A 26,192-nucleotide genomic window follows, 5' to 3' on the forward strand; every position below is an offset into this window, starting at 1 on the left:
GGTTTATTAGGCTTTTTCAAAAGCTTACGGACTCTTATAGTGAGGTTGTCGCTTCAAAGGCTACTGGAGCTCATAACCTGTTGCAATGAACTAGGTCAGGAAGGACAGAGCGCGGAAAGAGTGAGTTCATTGCAATAAGAAGAAAAGAAAGAGAGAGAAAAGAAATGACACTAACCTAGGTCAGGAAGGACAGAGCGCGGAAAGAGTGAAGAAGAGGATTTCCGCGCCTGCCTCCCTGGCCTAGACTACATACAAGCTGAGATGTCACACACTGTGATATGAGAGGTGAAAGGAAACAAGAAAAGGAAAACACAGACAGATGGAAGCATAAAGAAGAAAACAACACCTCAACAAGTAGCACCTCCGGGCTTCTCTACATGCGTCGTTAGCATTACCCGCCACGCTGTGAGCCGCCCTCTGTCGTCTGTTTTCCTTTCATCTCAGGACGTTTCAGGATGGTCAAGATCAAGGCCCCGAACAAACGTCTCTGTTTCGATGGTACTAAAGTCGAGCGGTTCATCGAGACCTACGAAATGGTCGCCAGTCTGGATGAGGCGACGGAGCTTGATATGGCGAAGCAAATCCGTATCTTTCTAGCGAACGATGACCTCCTGGACGTTCTCGAGACCTTGGACGGCTTCAATCCTCCCGACTGGCCGAAGCTGAAAGCCGCAATGGTTGCTTACTGGGGCAAGGTTGACACGGCGCGATTCACTACGCGCGACTTGAGCTTGCTCGTTCAAGACTGGACGGCGAGAGGGGGAGTAGCTTCGGCGGCCGATTATCAGGTGTTTCGCCAAAGCTGGGAACCCATCCAATCGTATCTATTGTCGAAGGCTCATATTGACTCAGTAGAAGAGATTCGGAACTTGTACTATCAAGCTTTCTCGATGACCGTTCAGGACGAGATTAGGCAAAAGTTGGTCCGGGATAGGACGATGGTTACTACCTTGGATAATTGATTCAAATTACCAGTGTTCAAGATTCTCAAGGAAGCGGCGGATGCCGTGATGAAGGAACAGACCGCTCTCACCTTTGAGGAATCCAGGATCAGTCAACCTGTGCTGCCGTCGCCGTTTCAAGAGGGCAATTCGGTGATGAAGAAGATGGGGGAAGTCCAACGTCCTAAAGAAGCCCCGCCCTCGAATAAGCCCGCGCCGAGCATGGACGAGCTGTCTAGAATGTTTGAAGCCTTCGAGCAAAAGATAGATCAGAAATTGGCTGCGGTCCCAGGGAAGTCGGCTCAGAACCAGAACCAAGGGGGCCGTCCGCCGATGGTTTGTTTTTATTGTCATTGCGAAGGCCATGGCACTGCCCGATGTTTTGAGTTACAAAAGGACAAGGACGACCACCTGGTGGAACAGAGGGGTACAAACTTCTTCCTCCCAAATGGAGCGTTAATTCCCTGGGATTCAAGCCGACCAATTCGTCACGTGGTGGCTTCATTTCAACCTTCAAAGACCAATCAGGCGACGGTGGATCCTCAGCCCGACTTCAAGGTGGGGTGTGGTTCGCTGCATCCCTGGTATCCGCCAGCGGTTTCGTCGTCGTCGTTTTCAGGAGTTTACGAAGCCGATCCAGCTGGAAGGAAGAGACACGAAGACCCTAAGCTCTATAAGGCGCCTTCAGTACCCAGTTCCGCTGTAAAAAGGCCGATCCGTTGTGCGCCATCCCCTATATCTCAAGAGGCACAGCCTATGGAGGAGGAGCCGGAGCTTTTCGAGCGTGGTGCTGGTCAAGAGGGCACTGCCGAATCGCCGGAGGGACGCCCAGAAGTCCCGCCCCAAGCTGCCAACAAGCCGTCAGGACCTAAGGTGCGCTTTGAACGCGACGTGGCGAGGGATTATCCGAATGCGGTCGACGGTGCGCTCAAGAAGATCTTTGACTTACCGGTACCCCACATGACGGTCGCCGAATTACTTGCTCTCGCTCCTACTGTTGCCGAAGGTGTCAAGAAATGGGTGTCGCGCAGGCGTGTGGAGGTTGGGTCGGAAGAAATCAAGGTCAACTCAGGCATATTGGCGGAAGGAGACGAGAGACGGGAGCTGGCAGGGGATCCTAACCTGTATTCCTGTCCTTTGGGGTATTTGTCTTGTCTCGTAGGAGAGGACGAAACGCCTGCTACTCCCCTCATAGATTCGGGATCTCAGCTTAATCTGATTTCGGACTCGATGGCGAACAAATTTAACCTGAGCCCACGAGTCAATTTCCTATCGGCCGTCTACGGAATCAACAATCAAGCGTGCGAATTGATAGGCGTGGCGGAGGATGTCCCAATCCGCGTGGGGAAGACGGTCGATAAGACTTGCCATTTTTGGATCACTCGCAATGACGGACCACTGATCTTGGGGCGCCCTTTCTTGATGGACGTTGTGGAACTACTCTGAGGGAAGAATAGAGCTTGAGAGGGATTTGGTGCTTGAAGGGCTGCCTCTCAGGGGAACAAGAAAAAGAATATAAGAGTATGGACTCTTAAGGAAAGGTGTGGCTATGGAGATTCTTGAGGTATGTCTAAGGGTTTACTTTCTACTAATCTAATAGCAAGGTAAAGGTAATGTAAAGTCTGTCCAACCTGATATATTTGGCATAGACTTATCAAGCTTGTCCACTCTGATTTAATGGCATAAGCTAGGCTAGTGAATGGTGACCAGTGATCTGGATTGCTGGGACAGGATCTGATGGGGGACAAAAGGTAGGGCCAAAGAGGGCAGACTATATACAAAATATTATGGGGCTGAGTTGCATGGTTGGAAGAAAAGATGAAACAGTGAAAATTCTCAATCAAGGGGCTGAGGCTGAAACTACTATGGAGATGGGAAGTTCTGAGAAGAGGCTGAAATGTGGAGAGACAATGAAACATCAGAAGAAAGGGATTACATGTCATATGAGTGGCTGAAAAGGGAAGGGCTGAAACCAAAGGGGACAAGGGTTAACCAAGATGAAATCTCTATGGTTATTACATGTGTGGCTAATGCCAAGATGGGGTTGTTATGCTGGATTGGGAAGAGAGAAAAAGATGATGAATATCCAGGGTCTTTCCTAATAGTCTGGCTCTGTCTGATGGGTGACTTTCTCCCACTTGTGCCTAGCTGGGTGCTTGAGGATTATTGAGTTGGTGTAGGTGGGTATCCAGAAGGTGGGGAAAAAGGGTGAAGAGAGAATGGGGGGCCTGTTGATGGGTATGAGTTGTCCTGGCCTTGCTCCTTAAGGGAGGTGGGTGCTTGAGTATTCCAGAGAGGTTTATATTGAGGTGAAAAGACTTTTGATTTTGGTGCCATATTCAGGATTGGCTTACCACATCCACCCCCAACTTTGATGATGTCCCCATCATCCAAGCCAAAGAAAAAGCCAAACTGGATATGGGAGGAAAAATAAAGGAAGAAGAGGAAAAAAAGGAATATGTAGCAGAAAAATGGAGCCAAAAGATAAAGCAGAAAAAGCCAACAAAGTGAGGGGAAATTGTTTTTGAGATAAGGAATTGTTTAATTAATTTTATTAATGTTTTTATGATTTTTGAGTGACTTATCTATAGATTTTCCTATTTATCTATGTATGTTTTTAGTAGTTTAGTGATTTCATGGAACTTTTTAGCTATTTTTATGCGGTTTTGTTCACCCCCAACTTGGGTGAATTATGCTGGGTTGCTGAGATGTTCAAAAGAGAACTACTTAGTGAAAATCAGAGAAGAAAAGAATAGCAGATACTGAGTTGCTTTTTACAGCACAACTATCCATTAGGTGTATCCAATATCTATACCAAAAGAAAGAGTATGTTTACGCGGTTCCTTTGAGCCAATAATCAGCTCAAAAGGGTGAGTTTTGAAATGCCTATGTGGCGTTGAAGTTTGTTCAATTAGGACCAACTTTGATGGTTTAAGGCAGCTGTGGTTCGGCGAATCGCTTCCACTGCCTAATTGCGGTGTTCTGAAGTTTAGCTGAATTAGGAGAGTCCCGGTTTGCGCGCCAGAGTTGGATAGTATGGCGGCTGAGGCAGCCGCGATAAGGTGAATCGTTTCCACTGCCTAGTTGCGGCGTTCGCGATCCCTAGCTTGTCTCCTGATGTTGTAGTCTTGGTTTCTAATGATCAGACCGCGGCGTTCGCGATGGCAGAGCTCTATTTTGTTTGATAAGAATAAGATGGCCTGCTGTGTATTAAGTCCTCAGTCATCCATTGATCTTCCCCTTTTGTCTTCTTCGCATCCTCCATCGCGCCAAGTTCTTCAAGGCATCACAACACATTTTCATTTCGCAATTTCCATTTGCTTGTTCTCTGATCTTCCAGGCCGCGGCACCGCGGAGTCTCCAATCGAAATCAACTTGCCGCTTCCCGATGTTCAAGGTCCTAGAGTGCGCTCCCATGTTATCGCGATAACCCGCCGTTCTATATAACCTAGGTTCTATGACTGCTTCGAGGTCCTCTACTCCGCTCCTATGTCATCGCGCTCGCCATCCAGGGAGTGTTACCATCTAGCAAGAAAAAGGTTATACAGGGAAGTAATTTTGAAGAGTGGAAAATCAAGATGATAGGGGATAGATTGGTGAGTTGGAGGATAATGGGATTCATTTTGATTGTTTGTTAGAGAGGCTGATTCTAATTTTCTTTTTGTGGTTTTACCAAGGTCTTTGTGAAAAATAAGTCCCCCCAAACTACTAATTAATGGATGCAGTATATGAATAGAGGTGAGTGAGGGAGTTTTGAATGAAGTTTTTATAAGGAATTAAGTTAAAAAAATGAAAAAAGGTATCTGAATGTCAAATTGACTCCCCACTTCTACTTTTTTTTTTCTTTTTTTTTTTTGAATGGGAAGAACAGCAGGCCTATACTCTTGAGAAAAAGGGCTTCACAAGTGAAGAAGCAAACCTTCTTTTTAAAATTGTTCCATCCAGTTCTTCCAGGTTGTATGATCCTCCTTCTTCCTGCTTGGTAATTCTATATGGTCTATTCCATTTATTTTCAAACAAATTTCCATGCTGAGAATCCAGGCTTTTGTTGTAAACAAGAACAAGTTGGCCAATTCCTAAGGGTTTTCTGAGATTCTTTTTCTGGTATTGATTTTCCAAAGACTGGGATCTGGACTCCTTTAATTTCTTGTAAGCTTCTTGTAATACTTCTTCTCTCCTTTCCAGTTGGTGAACTCTTGCTAACAATAATTCCTCTGTTGTTTTAATATCTTCCCAGTTGGTTCCAAGATATGTTTCCAGTTCCAGGTCCACAGGTAAAATAGCAGGTTGTCCAAAAAGTAATTCATATGGAGAATATCCAGTTGTCCTTTTGGTTGAGATTCTGTCAGCAAACAAGACCAGAGGGAGGTAATGTCTCCACTTCTTTCCATCTGTTGCACACAGCTTGGCCAGAGTATCCATAAGATAATTGGTGGCTCCTTGGGGTAATCTGGTGAGTTGAAAAATTCCAAGGGGGTTTTCAAAAGTAGTTAAAGGTCTTGATTCCATGGCTAACTCCCTCTCATCATATCCTCCCATTATATCACCCAGACCATAGCAGGCCCTTCCAGTGAAAGATTCAATGAGTTCTTCAGGATTTGGTGGGATTCCAGAGTCTTTGATGGTAACCTTGTTAAGTCTTTGTAAGTCATGAACAACTCTGAGTTTTCCATCATGCTTTTTGACACAGAAGACTGGGGAGGAGTAAATGGAGCAGTATTGTTCATAGAGGCCAGTTTTGACTCTTCCTTTTACTAATTCCACAAATTGGTCCTTAATTGCTGCAGGGATGGGGATTGGTTTATGTTGCCAGGGGTTATGTTGGATGACTGGGATTCTGTAGGGTTGTCCATAGGTGTGTTTGGGTAGGTCTCTTCCTTTAGCACAAAAGTCAAGTCCTAAATAATTACTTTGGGTGGTTGCTGAATGGGTTGGGAAATCTTTCTCCCATTTCTGGTGTTCTGGATGAGCTATGGGTACCAAGTAAGTTTTACCTGCTTTCATAATTGAAAGACTTTCTGATCCTTCCCTGTTGAATCTGATGGTTGCTGATACATCTTTGAGCCAAGGTGTTCCTAAAATTGGCTGGATATCTGCTGCTGAAACATAAAAGTGAGTGTTCATTGACATATTACCTAATTTGATGGTGACTCCTTCTGCAATTCCAAGGATTTCACTCTTATGGCCTCCAATTCCTTTTAAGTTCATGTTCCTTTGGGTGACTATTAATCCCATTCTTGCTGCAAGATTCCTGGGAAGTAAGTTGACTTGTGATCCATTATCCAAGAGGGCCTGAAAGTTTTTTCCATTTATAGTGGCATCTACATATCCAAGAGGGCAAGCATAGTGGGGTGATTCTGGTTCCAGTTCTTCTTCTTGGTCCTGGTCTTCTTCTACATCTCCAGAGTTGGTTGTTTTGGAAGGGGGTTCCAAAGGTATCCTTCTAGGGCTGATCTTCTTCTTTAGGACATCCACAGCTCCAGGGGAAATCGCCAAAAGTTCTGCATATGATAGTTCCAATCTGCCATCAGTGAGCATCCTGCTAACTACCCTTTCTTCTGCCTCAGGGTATTCCTTAGCTAATGGTTTCTCTACATAGGTCTTCCTAGTTGGTTTTTCCTTGGGAGTTTGGGAGTCTTCAGGGGTTTGGATCTGGACTTTCTTGGCTGGGGATTTTCCTTGAGAGGTTGGAAGAGTGGGAAGGGGGATGGGGTCCTTTTTGGCATATTCCAGAGGTTGGTCCATATCCATGTGGTCTTCCTTTTCCTTTCTGACCTTCTTGTTGGTAACTACCTCTTCTGGGTATTCCATACCACTTCTAGTCCTTTTCCCAATATCACAGTCATAGGTGGATAGGTCTTCAGTTGGGTCTATTTCTTCCAGTTGTCCTAAGGAGGCTTGAGGTTCAGTAGAGCTGCCAGTTTTGAGGGTTCCAGCAGGTAAGTTTAGTATTCCAGGTTGTTTCTGTTCCTGGTGGTATTGGTCTACAGCAAACTTGTAAGCTCTGTTCCTTTCCCAGGGGACTATATTTCCATCAGGAAGTCTTACATTATTACCTTCTTTCTTGAATTTTCCATTGAGTTCATCCAGATTGGCCAGGTTGCACCTAGAAAAAGAGTGGCCCATTTGGTGGCAGTAATTGCACTTTACAGTTGTCCAGTCCTTATCCTGCTGGGCTGGTTTGTATGGTACATGACTTTTCATGAAGAAGGGGGAAGGTTTCTGGGTATGCCAGCTAGATAGGGTTTTAGTGAGTTCCTCAACTTCCTTTTCCTGTGTTTTGTATTTGGGAGAAGCATTGTTAGTAGTAGGATTGACATAGTCAATGCCTTTCCAAACCTTTCTCCTAGACATTACAGATTTCTGATGGACTTCTTTATGGATATATGAGAGAAGAACTTCAGTTTCAGGCAGAATGTCACCACCATCCTTGGAGGTAAGCATCATGTTGTTTCTGACCAGCTCCTTTGTGACAGCTTGCTCTATTTCCTCACTAAGGGCTTCTAGCAGGTTATCTCTGAATTCTTCAATACTGGAACTGTATCCCATTCTTACCAGGTAGTTAGTGATTGCTGCAAACTTGGTCCTAAAAATTTTAAAGTGTTCAGTAGTACTAATACCCCCTCCCTTAATGGCAGAGTGTACTAGGTCCTTAAGATCATGTCTGGTATATCTGACTAAAGGAAGTGAAGATCCAAACCTGTTGAGTAACTCCTTTTTTAGCAATTCCCAGTCTTGGTCCTCATAGCCAGTCATTTCTTCAACTTCATCCTTCAGATCCATGCCTTTGATAAAAGGAGAAATTTGGGTGACCAGGTCTAAGTGAGTGGCTCCATCAGTTCTTCCAGCTGCTTCATATCTTCTGATAAATTTTTCTATGGGCATGTTGGATCCATCAAAGCATAGGTCCTTATCCAGTGGTTTAATCTTGATTGCTTTGTGATTTCCCCCGGAGTACCTTGGCATAGCAGGTTCTCCTTCCAGGTAATGACTAGTAGTAGGTATAGCTGATCTAGAATAAGATGGTTGATTTATGGGAGCTGATTCTGAGTGTCTGGGCATAAAAGGTTCAGGAAGAGGATCCAAAGCAGGGCTTCCAGTAGTAGAGGGACTTCCATTTCTCATTGGTCCAGGGTTTGCAGGTATGTTGTTTCTTCCAAAGTGTGTGGGATTAGGCTGATTGAAAAATCCTCCAGTATGGGCTTCAGGTTGTTGAGTTGGTCCAAGGTTGGGTTGTCCTCTAGGTTCCATATTATTTGCTCCAAAGTTTGTAGGTAAGTTGTTTCCTCCAAAGTGTGTGGGGTTGGGCTGATTGAAGACTCCTCCAGTATTGGATTCCAAGTCAGGTCCAGGTTGTTGAGTTTTTGGTCTAAATGGAGGGATGACCATTTCTTCCAGGGTCTTGATGATTAATCCAGTGTGGGAGCTACTTCTGGCAGGTCTAGGCATGGTTAAGGGTTGATTGTTAAGTGAGTGGATAGAAGGGGTTGGGGAGTTGTTCTGTAAGCTGATGATATGGTTGTTAAAAGTAGATAGCCTAAAGGTTTGTTCTGAAGAAGTTGATGAAGGTATTTTGTTGAAAGTGGTAGGTTTATAAGGTGTTAAAAGTATGTAGTTTAAGGTAAGTAATTTGTTAAGTATAAAGTTTTTATGAGTTCACTAGCTAATCCTGTGACTATATTAGACTAGGAAATAAAAGTAAGGACTGAAAAATAAAGATCTTCAGGCCACTGTTGGGACACCACTTGTGGAACTACTCTGAGGGAAGAATAGAGCTTGAGAGGGATTTGGTGCTTGAAGGGCTGCCTCTCAGGGGAACAAGAAAAAGAATATAAGAGTATGGACTCTTAAGGAAAGGTGTGGCTATGGAGATTCTTGAGGTATGTCTAAGGGTTTACTTTCTACTAATCTAATAGCAAGGTAAAGGTAATGTAAAGTCTGTCCAACCTGATATATTTGGCATAGACTTATCAAGCTTGTCCACTCTGATTTAATGGCATAAGCTAGGCTAGTGAATGGTGACCAGTGATCTGGATTGCTGGGACAGGATCTGATGGGGGACAAAAGGTAGGGCCAAAGAGGGCAGACTATATACAAAATATTATGGGGCTGAGTTGTGGTTGGAAGAAAAGATGAAACAGTGAAAATTCTCAATCAAGGGGCTGAGGCTGAAACTACTATGGAGATGGGAAGTTCTGAGAAGAGGCTGAAATGTGGAGAGACAATGAAACATCACAACAAGGGTTTACATATCACATGAGAGTCTGAAAAGGGAAGGGCTGAAACCAAAGGGGACAAGGGGTAACCAAGATGGGATCTCTATGGTTATTACATGTGTGGCTAATCCTAATTGGGGTTGTTATGCTGGTTTGGGAAGGGAAGAAAAGATGGTCAATGTCCAGGGTCTTTCCTAATAGTCTGGCTCTGTCTGATGGGTGACTTTCTCCCACTTGTGCCTAGCTGGGAGCCTGAGAAATACTGAGTTGGTGTAGGTGGGTATCCAGAAGGTGGGGAAAAAGGGTGAAGAGAGAAAGGGGGGCCTGTTGATGGGTATGAGTTGTCCTGGCCTTGATCCTTAAGGGAGGTGGGTGCTTGAGTATTCCAGAGAGGGTTATATTGAGGGGAAAAGACTTTGATTTTGGTGCCATATTCAGGATTGGCTTACCACAACGTCGCCGCTACTCTCTCTTTCAACCCGCAATCTGGCGAGAAGATCATCATTCCCGATTCGAACGGGCGGGATATCGAGTTGTCCCTATGCTCCACGGGATCCGGACGATGGGAGCGCGAATTCCCAGGCCAGGGTCGCAAGGCCGTGCTGACGCACGTGGCACGACTCCCCGGCGAACTTGAAGACAAGCGTCCTTTTTTATGATCTCGGTTGGTTCGGTTTACGGCGGTGTTAATCTAGATCCTCGCACTCGCGTCGTCGAATCAACTCAAAACCCAGAGGATTATTGGCCCGTTCTTCCTATTCCATTTTTTCCTATCAATCAGCAAAACAGAAAACCCAAAAAACATCTCAAGATAACCAAAAGCATCAAAAACAGGATTTCGACTCAGTTTCATTTCAGTTTTCAAAATCAAGTGTACAACAGAAGAGGCACAGTGGAGGAGGGAACTGGAGTTTCGTGGAGGCAGTTAGAACTAAAAGTAAGTCCTCCCAGTTTATGCACCTCCAGGGTATCTACTACCGTTGTAAAAGCCCTACCTCGTGCCACTCTCGTGAGCCTCCATCCTTCGCCTCTCTTAATCATCAGATCCCGGCAACCCTCAGCGACAAATCTTCGTCTCCGTAACAAGAATAAACTTCCTGAGCTCCACGATGAGGGTAAACTCGTGCTACTCCGCAATGAGCCTAAACTAGTGTCACTCCGCAATGAGTATAAACTTCTATTACCCTGTAGGGAGTCCGAATCAAAAGACCTCCGTGAAGAGGTTAAACTATCTAGTGTTGAAAACATGGCGTTTGGCGCGGTGCTCCGCAACGAGCTTAAACTATGTTCCCATCAAGTACGCGGCGAAGGGGGAATGGTATTCTTTGGGCCATCGTGGAGGGCATTTGGGGTAAAAGTAAGTTCCCACCAATATGCACCTCCAAGGCGTGATGCTCCCCTCTTGTCGAAAACCCTGCCGTGTGCCACATACGTGAGCGAAGAACCACCATTTGGCTTTTCCTTGACAGACAAGGCAGCATTCGAGGACCGCGCGGAGCATCGGACGAGCCTTTTGTTGGAGAGTGGACTCGGATTTCGGGCACAGTTGAAACTTCTGGATGCGTGGAAGGCCGGCGGGTTCTTGGCTTTCGGGGCTAAATACAAGCCGGTTGCCAAGAAGGTCAAGCCGGTCAATCAAGCAATGCCGCAAGGGCTGAATCCACCGCTCCGACAACCTCCTCTCTCTCGAGACCCATACCGTGGTCTCTCTCGCACCTTGGCGGGACCATTCATACCTAAAGGACGAGTCACAGAAGAGTGATTGGCGGTAGTGAATTTCGGACCAGAGGGTTGGCTCTACCCGGACGAGCTGAACTTGATCAAAAACGTTCTGGCCGAGCGGAATCTGTCGATTGCTTTCAATGAAGAAGAGCGGGGCTTACTGAAGGAGTCCTATGGACTCCCGTATATCATCCCAGTGGTCGAGCACGAACCATGGCAGAAGAAGAAGATTCCGATACCCGCGGCCAAGCTTGAGGAATACACTCGGCTCATTCGGGAACGTATAAGGACCGGCTTGTATGAGCAGTCGACGTCATCGTATTCAAGCCCTGTCTTCTGTGTCCTCAAAGGCAACGGCAAGTTTCGGGTGGTTCACGACTTACAACCTCTCAACAAGGTCACTGTACGCGACGCGGGAGTCCCACCGGCTACGGAAGAGTTCGTGGAGTCTTTTTCGGGGCGCGCGTGTTACGGGCTCGGCGATATCATGGGCGGCTACGATGAGCGCGCTCTGGACCCCATTTCACGCCCCCTCACCACTTTTGATACGCCTTTGGGACGATTCCAGCTCACTTGGTTGCCGCAAGGAGCCACAAACTCTGTTGCCGTTTACCAGGCACAGATGATGTGGATCCTTCAGGCCGAGATTCCAGATCACGCTGGCATCTTCATTGACGACGGGGGAATCAAGGGCCCGACGTCTGATTACAACAACGAGCGCGTACCCTGGCACCCCGGTATCCGTAGGTTCATTTGGGAATACGCCGAAACTCTGGAGCGCATTCTGTTCAGGATCGAAGAGTCTGGTTTGACAGTTTCTGCTTCTAAGCTCGCGGCCTGCGTTCCTGCGCTTGAAATTGTCGGCCATGTAGTCTGCAAAGAGGGCCGGAAGATGGCGGCTACCAAAGTCAATAAGATCACGTGTTGGCCGACTCCCATCAATGCGACAGAAGTGCAAGGTTTCTTGGGCGTCGTGGTCTACGTTCGAATCTTTATCCCGGACTTGTCTCGGATCTGCTTGCCCCTCCGGCGACTGACGCGGAAGGATGCTGAGTGGGAATGGACTGATGCTTGCGAAGAGGCGTTCCAGGAGCTCAAGCGCATCGTAGGGCAGGATATTGTCCTGGTAAAGATGGACTACGGGCCAGAGGCGGGTAAGATCAAGCTTGCTGTCGATTCTAGTTCCCACGCGGCGGGGGCGGTTCTTACTCAGACGGATGCAAACGGGCTCGACCGGCCTGCTCTCTATGAATCTCTTCTTTTCTCTGATGTCGAAACTCGATACTCTCAGGCGAAACTCGAGTTATGCGGGGTTGCGCGGATTCTGAAGAAACTCCAGACAGTCCTGTGGGGACAGCATTTTGAGCTGCAGGTGGATGCGCAGTCTTTGGTTCAAATGATCAATGCCCCGAGTTTACCCAACGCGCCCATGACGCGTTGGGTGGCGTTCATCCAGTTGTTTTCTTTTGACATTGTGCATCGGCCTGGCAAGACTTTCACCATGCCCGATGGTTTGTCGCGGCGCCCTCAAGGCGACGACGAATCCGACCCGCCCTCCGATTTTGATGAAGAGGCTCCTCATATTCGACCTGTGCGCACCTTTTCGGCTCGTTCAGAGGAGTACACAGGCTACCAAGAAGGCTACTAGCGTGAATTAGAGCGGTATCTGGCGACGCTAGAGAGGCCAAAAGATCTGGACGCGAAGGACTTTCGCGCTTTAAGGCGGAAATCGGTTGAGTTCTTCCTGCAAGAGGGTAGGCTCATGAAGCGTGGAACCCCTTTACCTCGCATTGTCGTCACCATCCCAGGCAAGCAAGACTCGATCCTCCAACAGCTTCACAAAGACCTGGGACATCGTGGCGTGGCAGAGACATATAGGCGTGTGTCAGAGCGATTCTGGTGGCCATCATTGAAGCAGGCAGTTACGCGTTAGTGTCAGAGTTGCGACGCGTGCCAACGGCGCGATTTACGGCGGCCTCAGGAGTTGAGGTATCCAACTGGCGAATCCACGATTTTTGGGCGCGTCTCGATGGACGCGGTCCACCTCAAGGCGAGCGGAGCAAAGTACCTCATTGTCGCCCGAGACGACTTCTCCGGCTGGGTTGAGGCCAAAATTCTCAACAATCTTACATCTGAGGCGGTGGCGGCGTTCTTACAGGAGAACTGGACCATGCGGTATGGACTCGCCAAATCTTACTCTACGGACGGCGGATCCGAGTTCGGCGGCGCATTGGCAGAGATGTTGAGGCAACTTCCCGGCCAGCATCGCGTTTCTACTCCCTACTACCCCAAAGGGCAGGGTATGGTGGAGCGTGGGCACGGGCCTTTGAAAGCAGCCTTGGTCAAGTTGGCTGGCGAAAGCGGCAAGAACTGCCGAAAATTCCTCCCGTTAGTTCTGTTCGCGGACCGGATCTCAACAAAGCGAACCACGGGGTATTCTCCCTATGAGCTAGTTTTTGGGCAGCGCGCGGCTTTGCCTCTGGATCTAGAAATAGAGTCGTATTTAGGCGTCGACTGGGACTCAGTGAAGTCGACGACGGATCTGATAGCGGCCCGATCTATCCAGCTGGAGCGAAGCGAAGAGACTCGTGGAGTGGCGTATCGGAAAATGATGGAATCTCGCGGCGATGCAATCCGTTACTGGGAAGAGGAGCGCGCGGGTCGGATGCGCGACCCCCTCGAGCCAGGCGACATGGTTTTGGCGTATAACCGGTCTCTCGAGACGCAGTGGGGCCAACTTTTCGCGCACAAATGGAATGGGCCCTACCGTGTGGTGAAGCAAGTCGAAGGCGGATCCTACGTCTTGGCTGAATTGGATGGCACCGAGCTCAAGCGGCGTTTTGCAGCGGATCAAGTCAAGAAGTATCGGTCTCGCGGAGGCTTGAGAGAACAGAAGTAAGTCCTCCCATAAGTGTGCACCTCGGGTATCTCTACCGCCTTTTGTCAAAGCATCACAATTCGCCACACATGTGAGCCCCAAGGACCCTCCTTTTGTTTTGTTCCTTCCCTTTCTTTTCACTTCTTAGGTGGACGCGGCGCCAGGAGCAGACTAGGGACAGTCTGCAAATGGTGGGTGGATGTGGTGGACAACTCGGTGGAGACCCACGACAGCCGAAAAATGGACTCAGATACACGGTCTCATCAAGCCCCGGCGTTTCAGGATCAAGACTCTGTCCGGCCCTCTTGGTTTCCCTTTCTACCCTCTTGTTTTTCTTTTTTTGTTTCTCTCCTATTGTTTCTCCAGTCTTCAGTTTCCCTGTTTTATTTTCTTTTTTTTGTTGTGTTGTGTTTTCTGCTCCTCTATGTCTTCTCCGGTTGTAGCGCGCGCGCGGTGGGCACGAGGGCCTGTCGCGCAGTCTGTCGCATGGACTGTCACCGACCCCGAGTCTAAGTTCAGCCGAACTTAGAGGAGGGGTCGGCATGGTACCTCTTTCTGATCCAAGAAAGTATCATCAGGATTTTCGAGCTTATTTTCTGGCTGAGTTTTTGCGTGCCCGATACTTCTGAGTTTATTGATCCTATTCGAGCTTCTTTTCGCCGACACCCTTCGCGCATAGTTCCGAGACCCTTTTCCCGCATCTTTTCCAAAGAGATTCTTTCTCCCCTTTTCTTTTTTTCTCTCTTTTTCTCAAACCTCAACACCGCCGAGGGGTATTCCATCCCCCTCGTCCTCTCAAAATCCCTACCCACACGCTATCTGTCTGATTCCACGACTCACTTCCGGATCAACCCCGAGGGCAGCTTTTTCTGCACCATCCCCTCAGCCCGCTGTCTACCGCGCACAGGTAGAAGCGCCACAACGGGCATAGGGGATAGTACTGGTTTGGTAGTTTGGGTGGTGGTTGAGGGTTTCTGCGGCCTGTTCTTTGCTGACAAGCTGTTTGGAGAGGACAGTGGCCCGGTGCCTGGCGGCGGAGGTGAGTAGCTTGGTGGTTCAGGCCGGGCAGACAGAGCAGACGGGGGATCTGGCGGTGTCGCCGGTGTGGTGGAGCGGCTTGGAGGACAAGAGCGAGGAGAGCGTGAGGTAAATCTGGTGGTAGGTGGTCCTGCAGAGTAAACAACTGAGAGCTTTAGCAAGTGTGCGGTCTCTTCAGAAACCAGGGGCTCAAGACCCCGATCAATAGAATATTGGAATGCTCCGGCCAAGGGAGCAGGATGGACAACCACGGATCCGACAGGTGTTGTCCTGGCTAACAAGAGGCGCACAATCCCCTCGAGCTGTCTGATATGGGCCTCGTGTTTGCCAGAGGCGGGGAATTGGCCGGCGGGACGGGCATGTAGAGCGGACGGGATGGACATGGCCGCGCGGGTGGGTCAGAGTGAGCAAGATGAAACCGTCGGCAGAGACAGGGCTGTTGGACAAGGTGTGTTGGGTAAGAAGTATTGGCAAGAAGGAAGTCAGGGAAGATTGGTTGGTGGGAGGCAGTAGGAAGTTTGGCAGTTCAGTAGAAGGGGCTGGGTTTCAGTGGGTTCAGTGGATCAGTGGCAGTGGGCATTTCAGTTGGGCAGTGGGAAGTGCAGTAAGCAGCGGAGGCAATAGGTTCAGTGGCGGCAGTGAGGAGGGTCGGTGGGTACCGTTCCGTCCATGTGAGGTTTCTGTGATTCGTAAAATTCCGGACGCCAAGTCGAAGAATTGGCGGGTTGGGTGGAACTAGAAAAAAAAAAGTGTAAGGACTCCAGTTGGGAGTCCTTCACTGTCCGTCGAGTAGGGCACAGAGGGGGGAGACCTCGAGACGAGATCTAGTTCACGGGGCTGTGAATTGCAGATGGGGGACAATCTAGCCGGGAGAGATGGAGGAAGGCAGATCTCTGCCGGCTAGGACGTGGAAGAAAGTGCGGAATACATCCCTATCTGTGACATGTCTACATCTTAGTTGGTGAAACCCTGCAGAAGGCAGAGGCTTCACAGAATCCTATGGTGTTAGTCCAATATCTGATGTCCATGAATCAAAATACACCCTGATCTCCTATACTTGCCCCCCCCCGCAGATACATCAATCTCGCAATCCTTGCATTCATGCCCATCTTCAATGGCATAGCCACTAGAATCACAGAGAGCTATTACTACAAGCAAAACTTGTATTGGAGCCTCAGATCCAACCTGCCTGAGGATAACTCACAGATCATCGGGCTCATCGGCTTGGCCAACACCCTGCTCACCTACCAGAACATTGTCCCCATCTTCATTGAGTTGGTCCGCACCCTCCAGGCCTACTTCTTCTGGGCCAATGACGATCTCGCACTTGATGGCCGCCAAACCCTTGCCCGCTCCTGGAACCTCTCCAAAAATCTCGCTCAGATCAAATACATCTTCAGCAACAAAACTGGCACATTGACCCAGAACCTCATGCAGTTCAGAAAATGTACCATCAGTGACACCGTCTACCAAGGCTCAAGAAGTCAACCAATAGCTGTTGGCGAGGAGGAGGAGCTGCAGATGGGAAATTTGGACCCAAGAGGTCCAGCAGAAGCGATGATGTGAGCTGCGGTCCTTGCAAACTCACAAGAAGGTTCACAGAGATATCACGGACCATCACCAAGCACCCTACATAGTCCCTCCAGTCCCGCCTCTCCTAGCTTGGCAGGGAAGTACTGAGACTTCCCCCGAGCTAGGTGAGTGACCCTCCTTTCTCCTCCACTTCCATCTCCCTTCTCTCTCTCTTTCTTCCTCCAAATTGTACATAGAGGGAAGTACTGAGACTTCCCCCGAGCTAGCTCCATTTTCCCCTGCAATACAAACAGAGGTTCTAGAAGCTGCTCCGTGCCCTTGAGCCCTTGCCCTCGCCCTCGTACCCTTGTCCTCGCCCCTTGTCCCTCGCCTAGTGGGGCTCTTATTGTCGAGAGCTTACAGATGATTGCAGAATAACAAGCTGTATTTTTTGCTCCATTTGCCTTTGCTCATTCAACCATCCTTTTTTTCTTTTCCACCCCTTGATTGACAAAGTATATAGAATAATAGGATTCACAGATGAAACTTGCATGATCCAATGAAATTAATGATTAGCATGTATTGATGTTTTGTAAAAATGAGTGAACTCGATGCTTAGGTCATTGCTTGTTGTACAGCAATCAACAATGATGTTTATTGTAATTCTTTGTTTGCATAGACTCTGATATAGTTCAAATCAGGAATAGGACTCTCCATATTTTGAAAGCACTCATATCTGTTTTTTCAACTCGGTTGGTAAAAATTTTTATGACTGAGTGTGGTGTTTATAAGTGTTTAAGTCTCAAATTCTATGTTGGTACTTGTAGAAGATACAATGATTATTGGCCTTATCCTCAAGGACCGATTTCATGGTAGATTGAGAATCAAATTATGGGGAAAGAGAATATGTCAATGTGTGACACCCTGGAAGTGCGGTGACGTAGCCGCCTTGAACTCTAGTTTTACTAATTTTTTGCATGTAATACCATTTTTGGGCGCTTTCTGGGGCCAATTCTTATTTATACAATTAGTACATGAAGGAATAGGAATAAGGGGTTACTTTGAGTGGGTGACCCCCCTGAATTTATGATGAGGAATCTGATTCTGCAATAATAATTCACTAATTATTATTATTTACTAAGTTATTGCAGTCTTGTGGATACTTGATGTATCTCTAAGGCTGACACACTCCCAGAATTTGTCGGAAGTTTGAGAGTTTCCCTTGATTGGATCTGTTGAGATGAGCATCCAGCTCTTTGAGAGTTGCAAGTCCTCTTTGGGGAGCCAATTTGGAGCTCTTTTTTTTCCGTCGGTTGTTTGTTTTGCAACTCGTCAGGTGGCACTGAGGGGGTGTTTGGAGCGGTCTTCTTTGGTTTTGGTTTTGCCATATTGTGTTGAGTTTAACCTTCAAGACTTGGTGTAGGTTGTGGAATACAAAGGATCACTTCTGCTAGCCTGGGGGGATTGAGAGCTCCCTAGCCACAAGCTAGGCACGGCTAGATTTAGCTTAAGCTAGCCAGGATTCTAGCTTCTTTCTAAGATAGCCGGGTCTTAGCCGGACCCAATGCGGATGAGATGTGTGGCTAAGTGTCTTAGCTTGAGCTAACTTAGCCACCAATGCGGATGCTCTAAGGCACATGAATTACTTTTCTTTCTTCCTTTTATCAGTCCTCACCTCTTATTTTCCCTTGCATATGTTTGTTTCCCATTTGCATATCTTTGGTTTTGGAAAATTGTTGTATGAATATGTATGATCCTGTTTGCATATCAAAGGGACACATTGTAGATAGTCTAGCTAAATCCCCTCAGTTGTACCTTTTCACCAGCTAAATTCCCTCACTCTGGTCTATATAAGGAGGCCTCTGCCTGCCAGTTGTTCCCTCCTCATGCCATCTGGCAGTCTATATCCCATACTCACTTATCACCACTCATATTATTCTCAACCCCAGATTACAGTTATCAGTTCATATCACCACTCAGTTCACATATCTTTCACACTTTATCTGCAATTTATATCACCACTCAGTTCACATACCTTTCACCAGTAACCCAGTCCCTGGTTCCACTCCTGGTTGAGCTTAGCTCCCTCTATCTCTCATCACCCCTCACTTTTGAAACTTATATACCCCTAGGCCAAGGACCTAGGTTCAAGCCCCACTCAAAACATCAAGTCACCGTCACCTATCTCATACATCATTAACCCAATCAACCACTGACATTGTCAACAATCCTCTTATGTATATCATCTTTGAACATATCCTATCATAAAATAAACTGCCAAGCTTACCTTGGTGCTCTTGTTTTCTGATATACAGAAAGGCAGAGCCTGCACCTCATCCATACCTTTTGGCATTCAGCAGAAGGGTCTCACAACACCTTTTGATTCTTACACCGGGCATCAGCATACGCCTCTTCCACTATGTCTTTGCGAAATACTGGGATGTTGGGTACTGCTTCTTCCCCCTCTACCGTCACCCGGTGTGCAAATGCATTAGTCCTGAGGTGTAGGTCATACCTAAGAGCTACCATGTATCCTTCCTTCAGTTGGATCCGGTCTGTGTTGGCCTTGTGCTCCAAGAGACATCCCACCAGTGTCCGATAGTGGTAAATCACCAGTAAAGACTCATGGAAACCTCTGTGATTAAGGGTCCAGTCACCAAATGTCTGTTCCCATTTGCTTGGGTATTTCAGACCGGTGTACCTATCCTTATCGTCCAAGGATGTATCCAATTGGTGCTTCTTCTCCACAACATGAATTATTGCGGCATCCTGCCACTTCTTATTGAAGATGCTTAATGGCAAGGGGCCTGTTTGAATTTATTAAGCCTCACATTAGCTGAATTCTGCAGAGGTCTCCGTGTTTAGGGGTTTTAGTTCTAAGTAGTCTTGCTTGCCTTTTAGCTCTTTCATATTGCGGTCAAAGAATGGGAGTAAGCCCAAACCCAAGAAAGAGTTGATTCTGGACTTTACAAACACCTTCCTGTTCTCCTTAACCCTGCTCCCAGCTGGTTGGATTTCTTGGGCTCGCTTTGTTACCAACGCTGTCGTTGCCTCTGGTTCACTGGTGGTGGCTTTGGGTTTCAGCTGTATCTTTACCAAGATGCGGTCTGCTCTGGCTGAGTCTCCGGCAATCTGGGCCTCAAGAGCTTCTCTCATTAGCTTTGTCTTTGTCTCTGGGTCTATGCCTTCCAATGAGTACTCTATGTCAACTCTTCTACCCTATGCATGTATCTCTGTCATTTGAAAAGGGGAGTTCTTACTTCTTTCCATCCTCAATAACTCTAGGATCTCTGGCTTGTCTCCTTCTTTAGAGATGGAATATGGCACCCAGGTACCTGTGGCGGGTGCCGGTACCCCCCTGTTTTTTCACAAATTCCTCACACCCGCACCCCCCATGGGAGGTACCCAGGTGCAGAGGGGGAGGTACCCGGGTGCCAGGCACAGGTACCCGGGTATCACCTTCAATTGCCGGCTGAGAGGTGTTGTAGCGCCTTCAATGACTGGCTGACCGGTCATTGAGAGATTTTATCCTCCTCAATGGCTGGCTGATTGGTCATTGAGAGCCTTTATCCTTTTTGATGACCGGTCAGCCAGTCACCAAGAGGTTGTATCCCTTTTGATGACCGGTCAGCCGGTCATTGAGAGTGTAGCCTCTTTGATGACCGGTCAGCCTGTCATCAAGAGTGTAGCCTCCTTGATGACCGGTCAGCCGGTCATCAAGAGTGTAGCCTCCTTGATGACCGGACGACTGGTCATCAAGAGTGTAGCCTCCTTGATGACCGGCTGACCGTTCATTGAGAGGTTGGAGGCTCTTTGATGATTGGCTGAACGTTCATTGAGAGCTTTTATCCTGTTCAATGACCGGTCAGCCGGCCATCAAGAGGTTGTATCTCTTTTGATGACCGGTCAGCCAGAGGTTGTAGGCTCTTCGATGACTGGCTGAACGGTCTTCAAGAGGTTTTATCCTCCTTGATGGCCGGCTGACCAGTCATCAAGAGTTTAGCCTCTTCAATGACCGGCTGACCGGTCATCAAGAGGCTGTAGGCTCTTTGATAACCGGCTGAACGTTCATTGTGAGCTTTTATCCTCTTTGATGACTGGTTCAATGACCGGTTCAGTCAGTCATCAAGAGGTATCCTCTTCAATTACTGGCTGACCGGCGGGTACCCGCCGTCCTTCCCACCAGAATTCTGGGCACCCGCCGGCGGGTACCGGGTACCCGGCAAACAAGTACCCATTTGCCATCTCTATCCTTCTTCTTCATCATTGGATGGCTCAGCCCGTCTGGCGGTAGGGTTCAACTTCTCAGCTGCCATCAAAAGGCGCAACTTGATTGTCCTGCCTTGTTTCTTGCTAGGCGGATTTGCGGCGGGATTAGTGGTTGACGTGAGTTTCTCTGCAGGTGTGGTGCTGTTGGGATCTAGGCTTCAAACAGAGGAGGTGAGGTCATCTATATCAGAAATATTCTAGGTTCTTAGCGAGTAATCTCAGCTTGGTATTGGATAACTTTAATGAGTGTGGTTATGCTGCTGATTTGCTTATGGGTAGATAGTGACTTGGAACAAGTGGTGGTGCAGTTTTTTCAAAAAAGAAAGAGTCTCCTGAAAACAGCAGTGTGGTGATGGCAAGCTGATACAGAGCAGGGATAGATCCCCTGCTTCTTGAACTTGCCAACCCACCTTCCTTAAGAAGGCCGCCTGCTTTCTCATGGAGACAGTTGGCTAGGTGCCTGTGGCCTTTTGGCCTCTCTGGCATGCATTGTGATCCTATGATGTCATCAATTGTGACTGCAGCTGGCCTACTAAATTGCAGGTCTGGCTTTAGCCTGATCTTGTCCATTGACTCACTGATGAACTAGTTGGGCCCTAAACTCTGAGCTCGCTTGCTGGCTCTCTCACTCGGCAAACCCTGTCCTGTGACATGTATCTGTGGCTATGTGGACAGCGGGGACCTCCAAGCTGTGCTCTATGATCACCTAACATGATAGAATCACCAATTAATTCAATAAAAAATGCAAAATTCAACATAAAGCCTCCATTTTTTTGTAGGCAACCTACAGTGCTGGTGTGAGCTGCGGACCTCGCGGACTCACAGAAAGGATCACAGGGGTATCACAGATTGAAACCAAGCACCCTACATAGTCCCTCCAGTCCTGCCTCTCCTAGCTTGGCAGGGAAGAACTGAGACTTCCCACGAGCTAGGTGAGTGACCTTCCTTTTTCCTTTTTCTCCCTTTCTTCTCCCCCAAGTTGTATACACCAGGAAAAATCAGTAGTCATTAGATGACAACTGACATGACGCCTGCTCCAGCTGGCTATCCAGCCTCTAGTGCAATTTTCACCAGCTGCTCCTCAGCTTTGTCCCAGGCACAGCTGCTGCTCAGCCTTGGCCCGGGCCCAGCTGCTGCTCAGCCTTGGCCCGGGCCCAGCTGCTGCTCAGCCTTGGCCCGGGCCCAGCTGCTGCTCAGCCTTGGCCCGGGCCCAGCTGCTGCTCAGCCTTGGCCCGGGCCCAGCTGCTGCTCAGCCTTGGCCTGGGCCCAGCTGCTGCTCAGTCTTGGCCCGGGCCCAGCTGCTGCTCAGCCTTGGCCCGGGCCCAGCTGCTGCTCAGCCTTGGCCCGGGCCCAGCTGCCCCTCAGTTTTGGCACAGGACAAGCCACTGCTCAGCCTTTGCCTGAGCAAGAAAGGGCGTTGATAAACACACACCCGTCCCCCGGGGGCACACCCACGCCCACACCCTTTGAAAAGGGCGTGTGGGACCGCACGCCCTTTATCAAGGACGTGCACGCCCCTGTATGGGCGTGCGAGGGCGTGCACGCCCCCACATAGGCGTGCACTATGCCTGCTCGCCGGGAGCCCCTCGGCGGGCAGGTGCAAGTATACCTGCTCGCCGAGAGCCCCTCGGCGGGCAGGTCCAGATCCCACCTCGCCGAGAGCCTCTCAGAGAGCAGGTATACATGCACCTGCCCGCCAAGGGGCTCTCGGTGAGCAGGCTCGGCGGGTAGGTGTATGTATCCCTGCTCGCCGAGAGCCTTGCCTGCTCGCCGAGAGGGATAACTCTTGGCGAGCAGGTATACAAACACCTGCTTGCCAAGGGCCCCTCGGCGGGCAGGTGCATGTATACCTGCTCGCCGAGAGAAATCCTTGGCGAGCAGGCATACAAATCCCACCTCGCCGAGAGCCTCTCGGCGAGCAGGTATACATACACCTGCCCGCCGAGCTTGCTCACCGAGAGGCCCTCGGCGGGCAGGTGCATGTATACCTGCTCGCCAAGTGAAATCCTCGGCGAGCAGGCATACAGATCCCACCTCGCCGAGAGCCTCTCGGCGAGAAGGTATACATAAAACTGCCCACCGAGCCTGCTCACCGAGAGCCCCTCGGCGGGCAGGTGCATGTATACCTGCTCGCCGAGAGAAATCCTTGGCGAGCAGGCATACAGATCCCACCTCGCCAAGAGCCTCTCGGCGAGCAGGTATACTTGCACCTGCCCGCCGAGGGGCCCTTAGCGAGCAGGCTCGGCGGGCAGGTGTTTGTATACCTGCTCGCCGAGAGTTATCCTTCTCGGCGAGCAGGCAAGGCTCTCGGCGAGCGGGGATATGTATGCCTGCTCGCCGAGAGGTGTATGCCTGCTCGCCGACGATTTCTCTCGGCGAGCAGGTATACATGCACCTGCCCGCCAAGGGGCTCTCGGTGAGCAGGCTCAGTGGGCAGGTGTGTGTATACCTGCTCGCCGAGAGGCTCTCGGCGAGGTGGGATCTCTATGCCTGCTCGCCGAGGATTTCACTTGGCGAGCAGGTATACATGCACCTGCCCGCCAAGGGGCTCTGGGTGAGCAGGCTCGGCGGGCAGGTGTATGTATACCTTCTCGCCGAGAGGTTCTCGGCGAGGTGGGATCTGTATGCCTGCTCGCCGAGGATTTCTCTCGTCAAGCAGGTATACATGCACCTGCCCGCCGAGGGGCTCTCGGTGAGCAGGCTCGGCGGGCAGGTGTTTGTATACCTGCTCGCCGAGAGTCATCCTTCTCGGCGAGCAGGCAAGGCTCTCGGCGAGCAGGGATACATAAACCTACCCGCCGAGCATGCTCACCGAGAGCCCCTCGGCGAGCAGGTGCATGTATACATGCTCTCCGAGAGGTTCTTGGTGAGGTGGGATCTGTACCTGCCCGCCGAGGGGCTCTCGGCGAGCAGGTATACTTGCACCTGCCTGCCAAGGGGCTCCCGGCGAGCAGGCACGGTGTGGCGGCGTGCACGCCCTCGCACGCCCATACAGGGGCGTGCACGCCCTTTGACTCGCACGCCCTTGAAAAAGGGTGTGCGGTCCCACGCGCCCTTTTCGAAGGGCGTGGGCGTGGGCGTGCCCCCGGGGGACGGGCGTGCGTTTATCAACGCCCGTTCTTGCTCAGGCAAAGGCTGAGCAGTGGCTTGTCCTGTGCCAAGACTGAGGGGCAGCTGGGCCTGGGCCAAGGCTAAGCAGCAGCTGGGCCAAGGCTAAGCAGGAGCTGTGCCTGGGACAAAGCTGAGGAGCAGCCTGTGAAAATTCTAGAGGCTTCAGCTGTGCCAAAATGGGCACTGAGCTGTGTGCCAGCCAGCCCTGCACTAGCAGATGGAGTAGCTTGGTAGCTGAAACCAGAGCTGTGTTATGTCAGTTGTCATCAACTGACTACTTTTTTTTCCTGGTGATATAGAGGGAAGTACTGAGACTTCCCCCAAGCTAGCTCCTTTCCCCTGAAATAAACAGACAGAGGTTCTAGAACTCTTGCCCCTTGTGCCCTCGTCCTTGCCCCTCAACCTCATCTAGTGAAGTGCTCTACAGCAAGCGCGTACAGCTGGTCTCTTCAACTGTGAACTCAGAATCAACTTATCCAGCCATCTTCAGCACCATAGTACCATTATATTGCTTCATATTGGCCAAAAAGCAATATAATGGCATTATGGTGCTGAAGATGGTTGAATCAGTTGAATCTGATTTCAAAGTTGAAGAGACCAGCACTGTAGGTTACCTACAAAAATAATTTGGAGGGTTTATGTTGAATTTTGTATTTTTTATTGAATTAATCAGTGATTATACACCAGGAAAAAAATTTAGTCACTTGATGGCAAGTGACATGATGCAGCTTTGGTTTCTGCTCCAGAGGTGCTCCAGCGCTGCTCCAAGTCTGCTCCACCAGCACTTGTAGAGATTGCAGGACTGCACCAGAGCACCTAATGTGGTACAGTCAGCTCAAATTTTTCCCAGGAACAGCTGATGCTCATCAAAAGCTGAGCAGTAGGCATTGAGTGAGCCTGGGCCAAAGCTGAGCATTGGGTGAGCCTGGGCCACAGCTGAGCATTGGCTATTCCAAGCCTGATACAAAGCCAAGTGTCAGTTGGACCAAGGGCCTGTACCATAGGGCATGAAAATTGAAATTTTCCAAATTTGTTTGCCTCAAGATTTCTTGGGGCAAAAACTGAGCCTGGCCAAAATGTAGGCTGGAGCCCAAATTTGAAGAATTTCAACATTTGAACCCTCTGCTAGTCTCAAGGCAAGCTGTGACTCATGGAAGAATCAAGCACTGGTTGATTACATGCAAAGTGCATAATTCATGCAAGAGTGAGTCTAAGCTCCAAAAAACTGAGTAAAGGCTCCAAAATACTGATTTGATACCTGTGCAAATTCCCCTTTCATGTGCACATACCCCTTTCATGTGCACATACCCCTTTCATGTGCACATATCCCTTTTTATGCATTCACCCCTTTCATAATGTGTCCATACCCCTTTATGTGCACATACCCCTTTCATGTGCGTGTATCCCTTTTCCAGTGCATGTATCACTTTCACAATGTGTACATACCCCTTTCATCATGTGTTCATGAAACTTTCATGTTTACATGTCCCCTTTGAGTTTTTTACATCCCTTTCAATACCCCTTTCATGCATACATACCCCTTTCATCATGTGTAAATATCCCTTTTATGTGTTAATACACCTTTTCACATTTCCCTTTCATGCTTACATATTCATTTCTTATGTACATATCCCCAACGGTGAAACAGATGTGATATTGCACATTTATCGGTATCGCATCGTTGGGGCGATGCACCATATTGCTAATCTGCTGTATCGCATCGCAAAACCAATGCATCGCTTGATTGATACAGCGGGTGAGAAAACCTCGCATTGCATTGTAGAGACAATGTGATGCGATGCGGGCAATATATGCAGAGATATACCGATAAATATTGGTATCGCATCTATTGGCATTGCATCAGTTAAACTGATGCACATCCAACAAAAAGCCTGTATCGCAACACTCAAGTGATGCGCTTTGAATGATGCATATTGCATCGGCCTTCCAAGACAATGTGATTTGATGCACAGTATTGGGTGGTATCGTCAATGTGATATGGCCCAATATCAATGCGCGCATCGTATCTGTTTCACCGTTGATATCCCTTTCATGTGTACACACCCTTTTTATGGATTCAATGGCACATGGAGTGTTTAATAAAATAAAATAAAAGGGTGCTTAGGGGGATGCTCATTTTCAAGGTTGAACATTTGCCTCAGCCTACTGCATGATCACTACAGAATGTTCAGCATTGGGATGCTGAACAAGGTATACACTCAAGGTGCACCAGCATGGAATTTGGGTGCTTGACTCCAGCTTAAGCTGAGGCTTGATTCAAGCTTGCTGCATCTCAACTGCAAGCAGTTTCTAAAGTTTTTCTTGCAGTGTAGGTATATTGAGCAAAAAAAACATCCTTAAACTGTTGATGGGACACATGACTGATACAGATTCCTTGAGGTAATGTGAGTTAGAAGGCAAGAGTTGGCTAATTCTTTGAGGTGTCCACTCATGTGGGTCAATTAGCAGAAACTGAAGTTATGAGCGCTTAGTAAGTGAAAATAT

The 26,192-nt window shown here is 48.7% G+C and overlaps 1 protein-coding gene across 1 annotated transcript; it reads left to right on the forward strand.

The window, feature by feature from the left end:
- Window positions 1-15,896: 15,896 nt before the first annotated feature.
- Window positions 15,897-19,191, forward strand: PtA15_5A118 (uncharacterized protein; the record flags this gene model as incomplete). The annotated part of the gene is made up of 2 exons (XM_053168847.1): window positions 15,897-16,338; window positions 19,157-19,191. 2 exons carry the CDS (start codon window positions 15,897-15,899, stop codon window positions 19,189-19,191), a joined length of 477 nt encoding a protein of 158 aa, XP_053020103.1.
- Window positions 19,192-26,192: the final 7,001 nt, after the last annotated feature.

The sequence above is a fragment of the Puccinia triticina genome, chromosome 5A (assembly GCF_026914185.1).
Source record: "Puccinia triticina chromosome 5A, complete sequence".
Taxonomy (NCBI): domain Eukaryota; kingdom Fungi; phylum Basidiomycota; class Pucciniomycetes; order Pucciniales; family Pucciniaceae; genus Puccinia; species Puccinia triticina.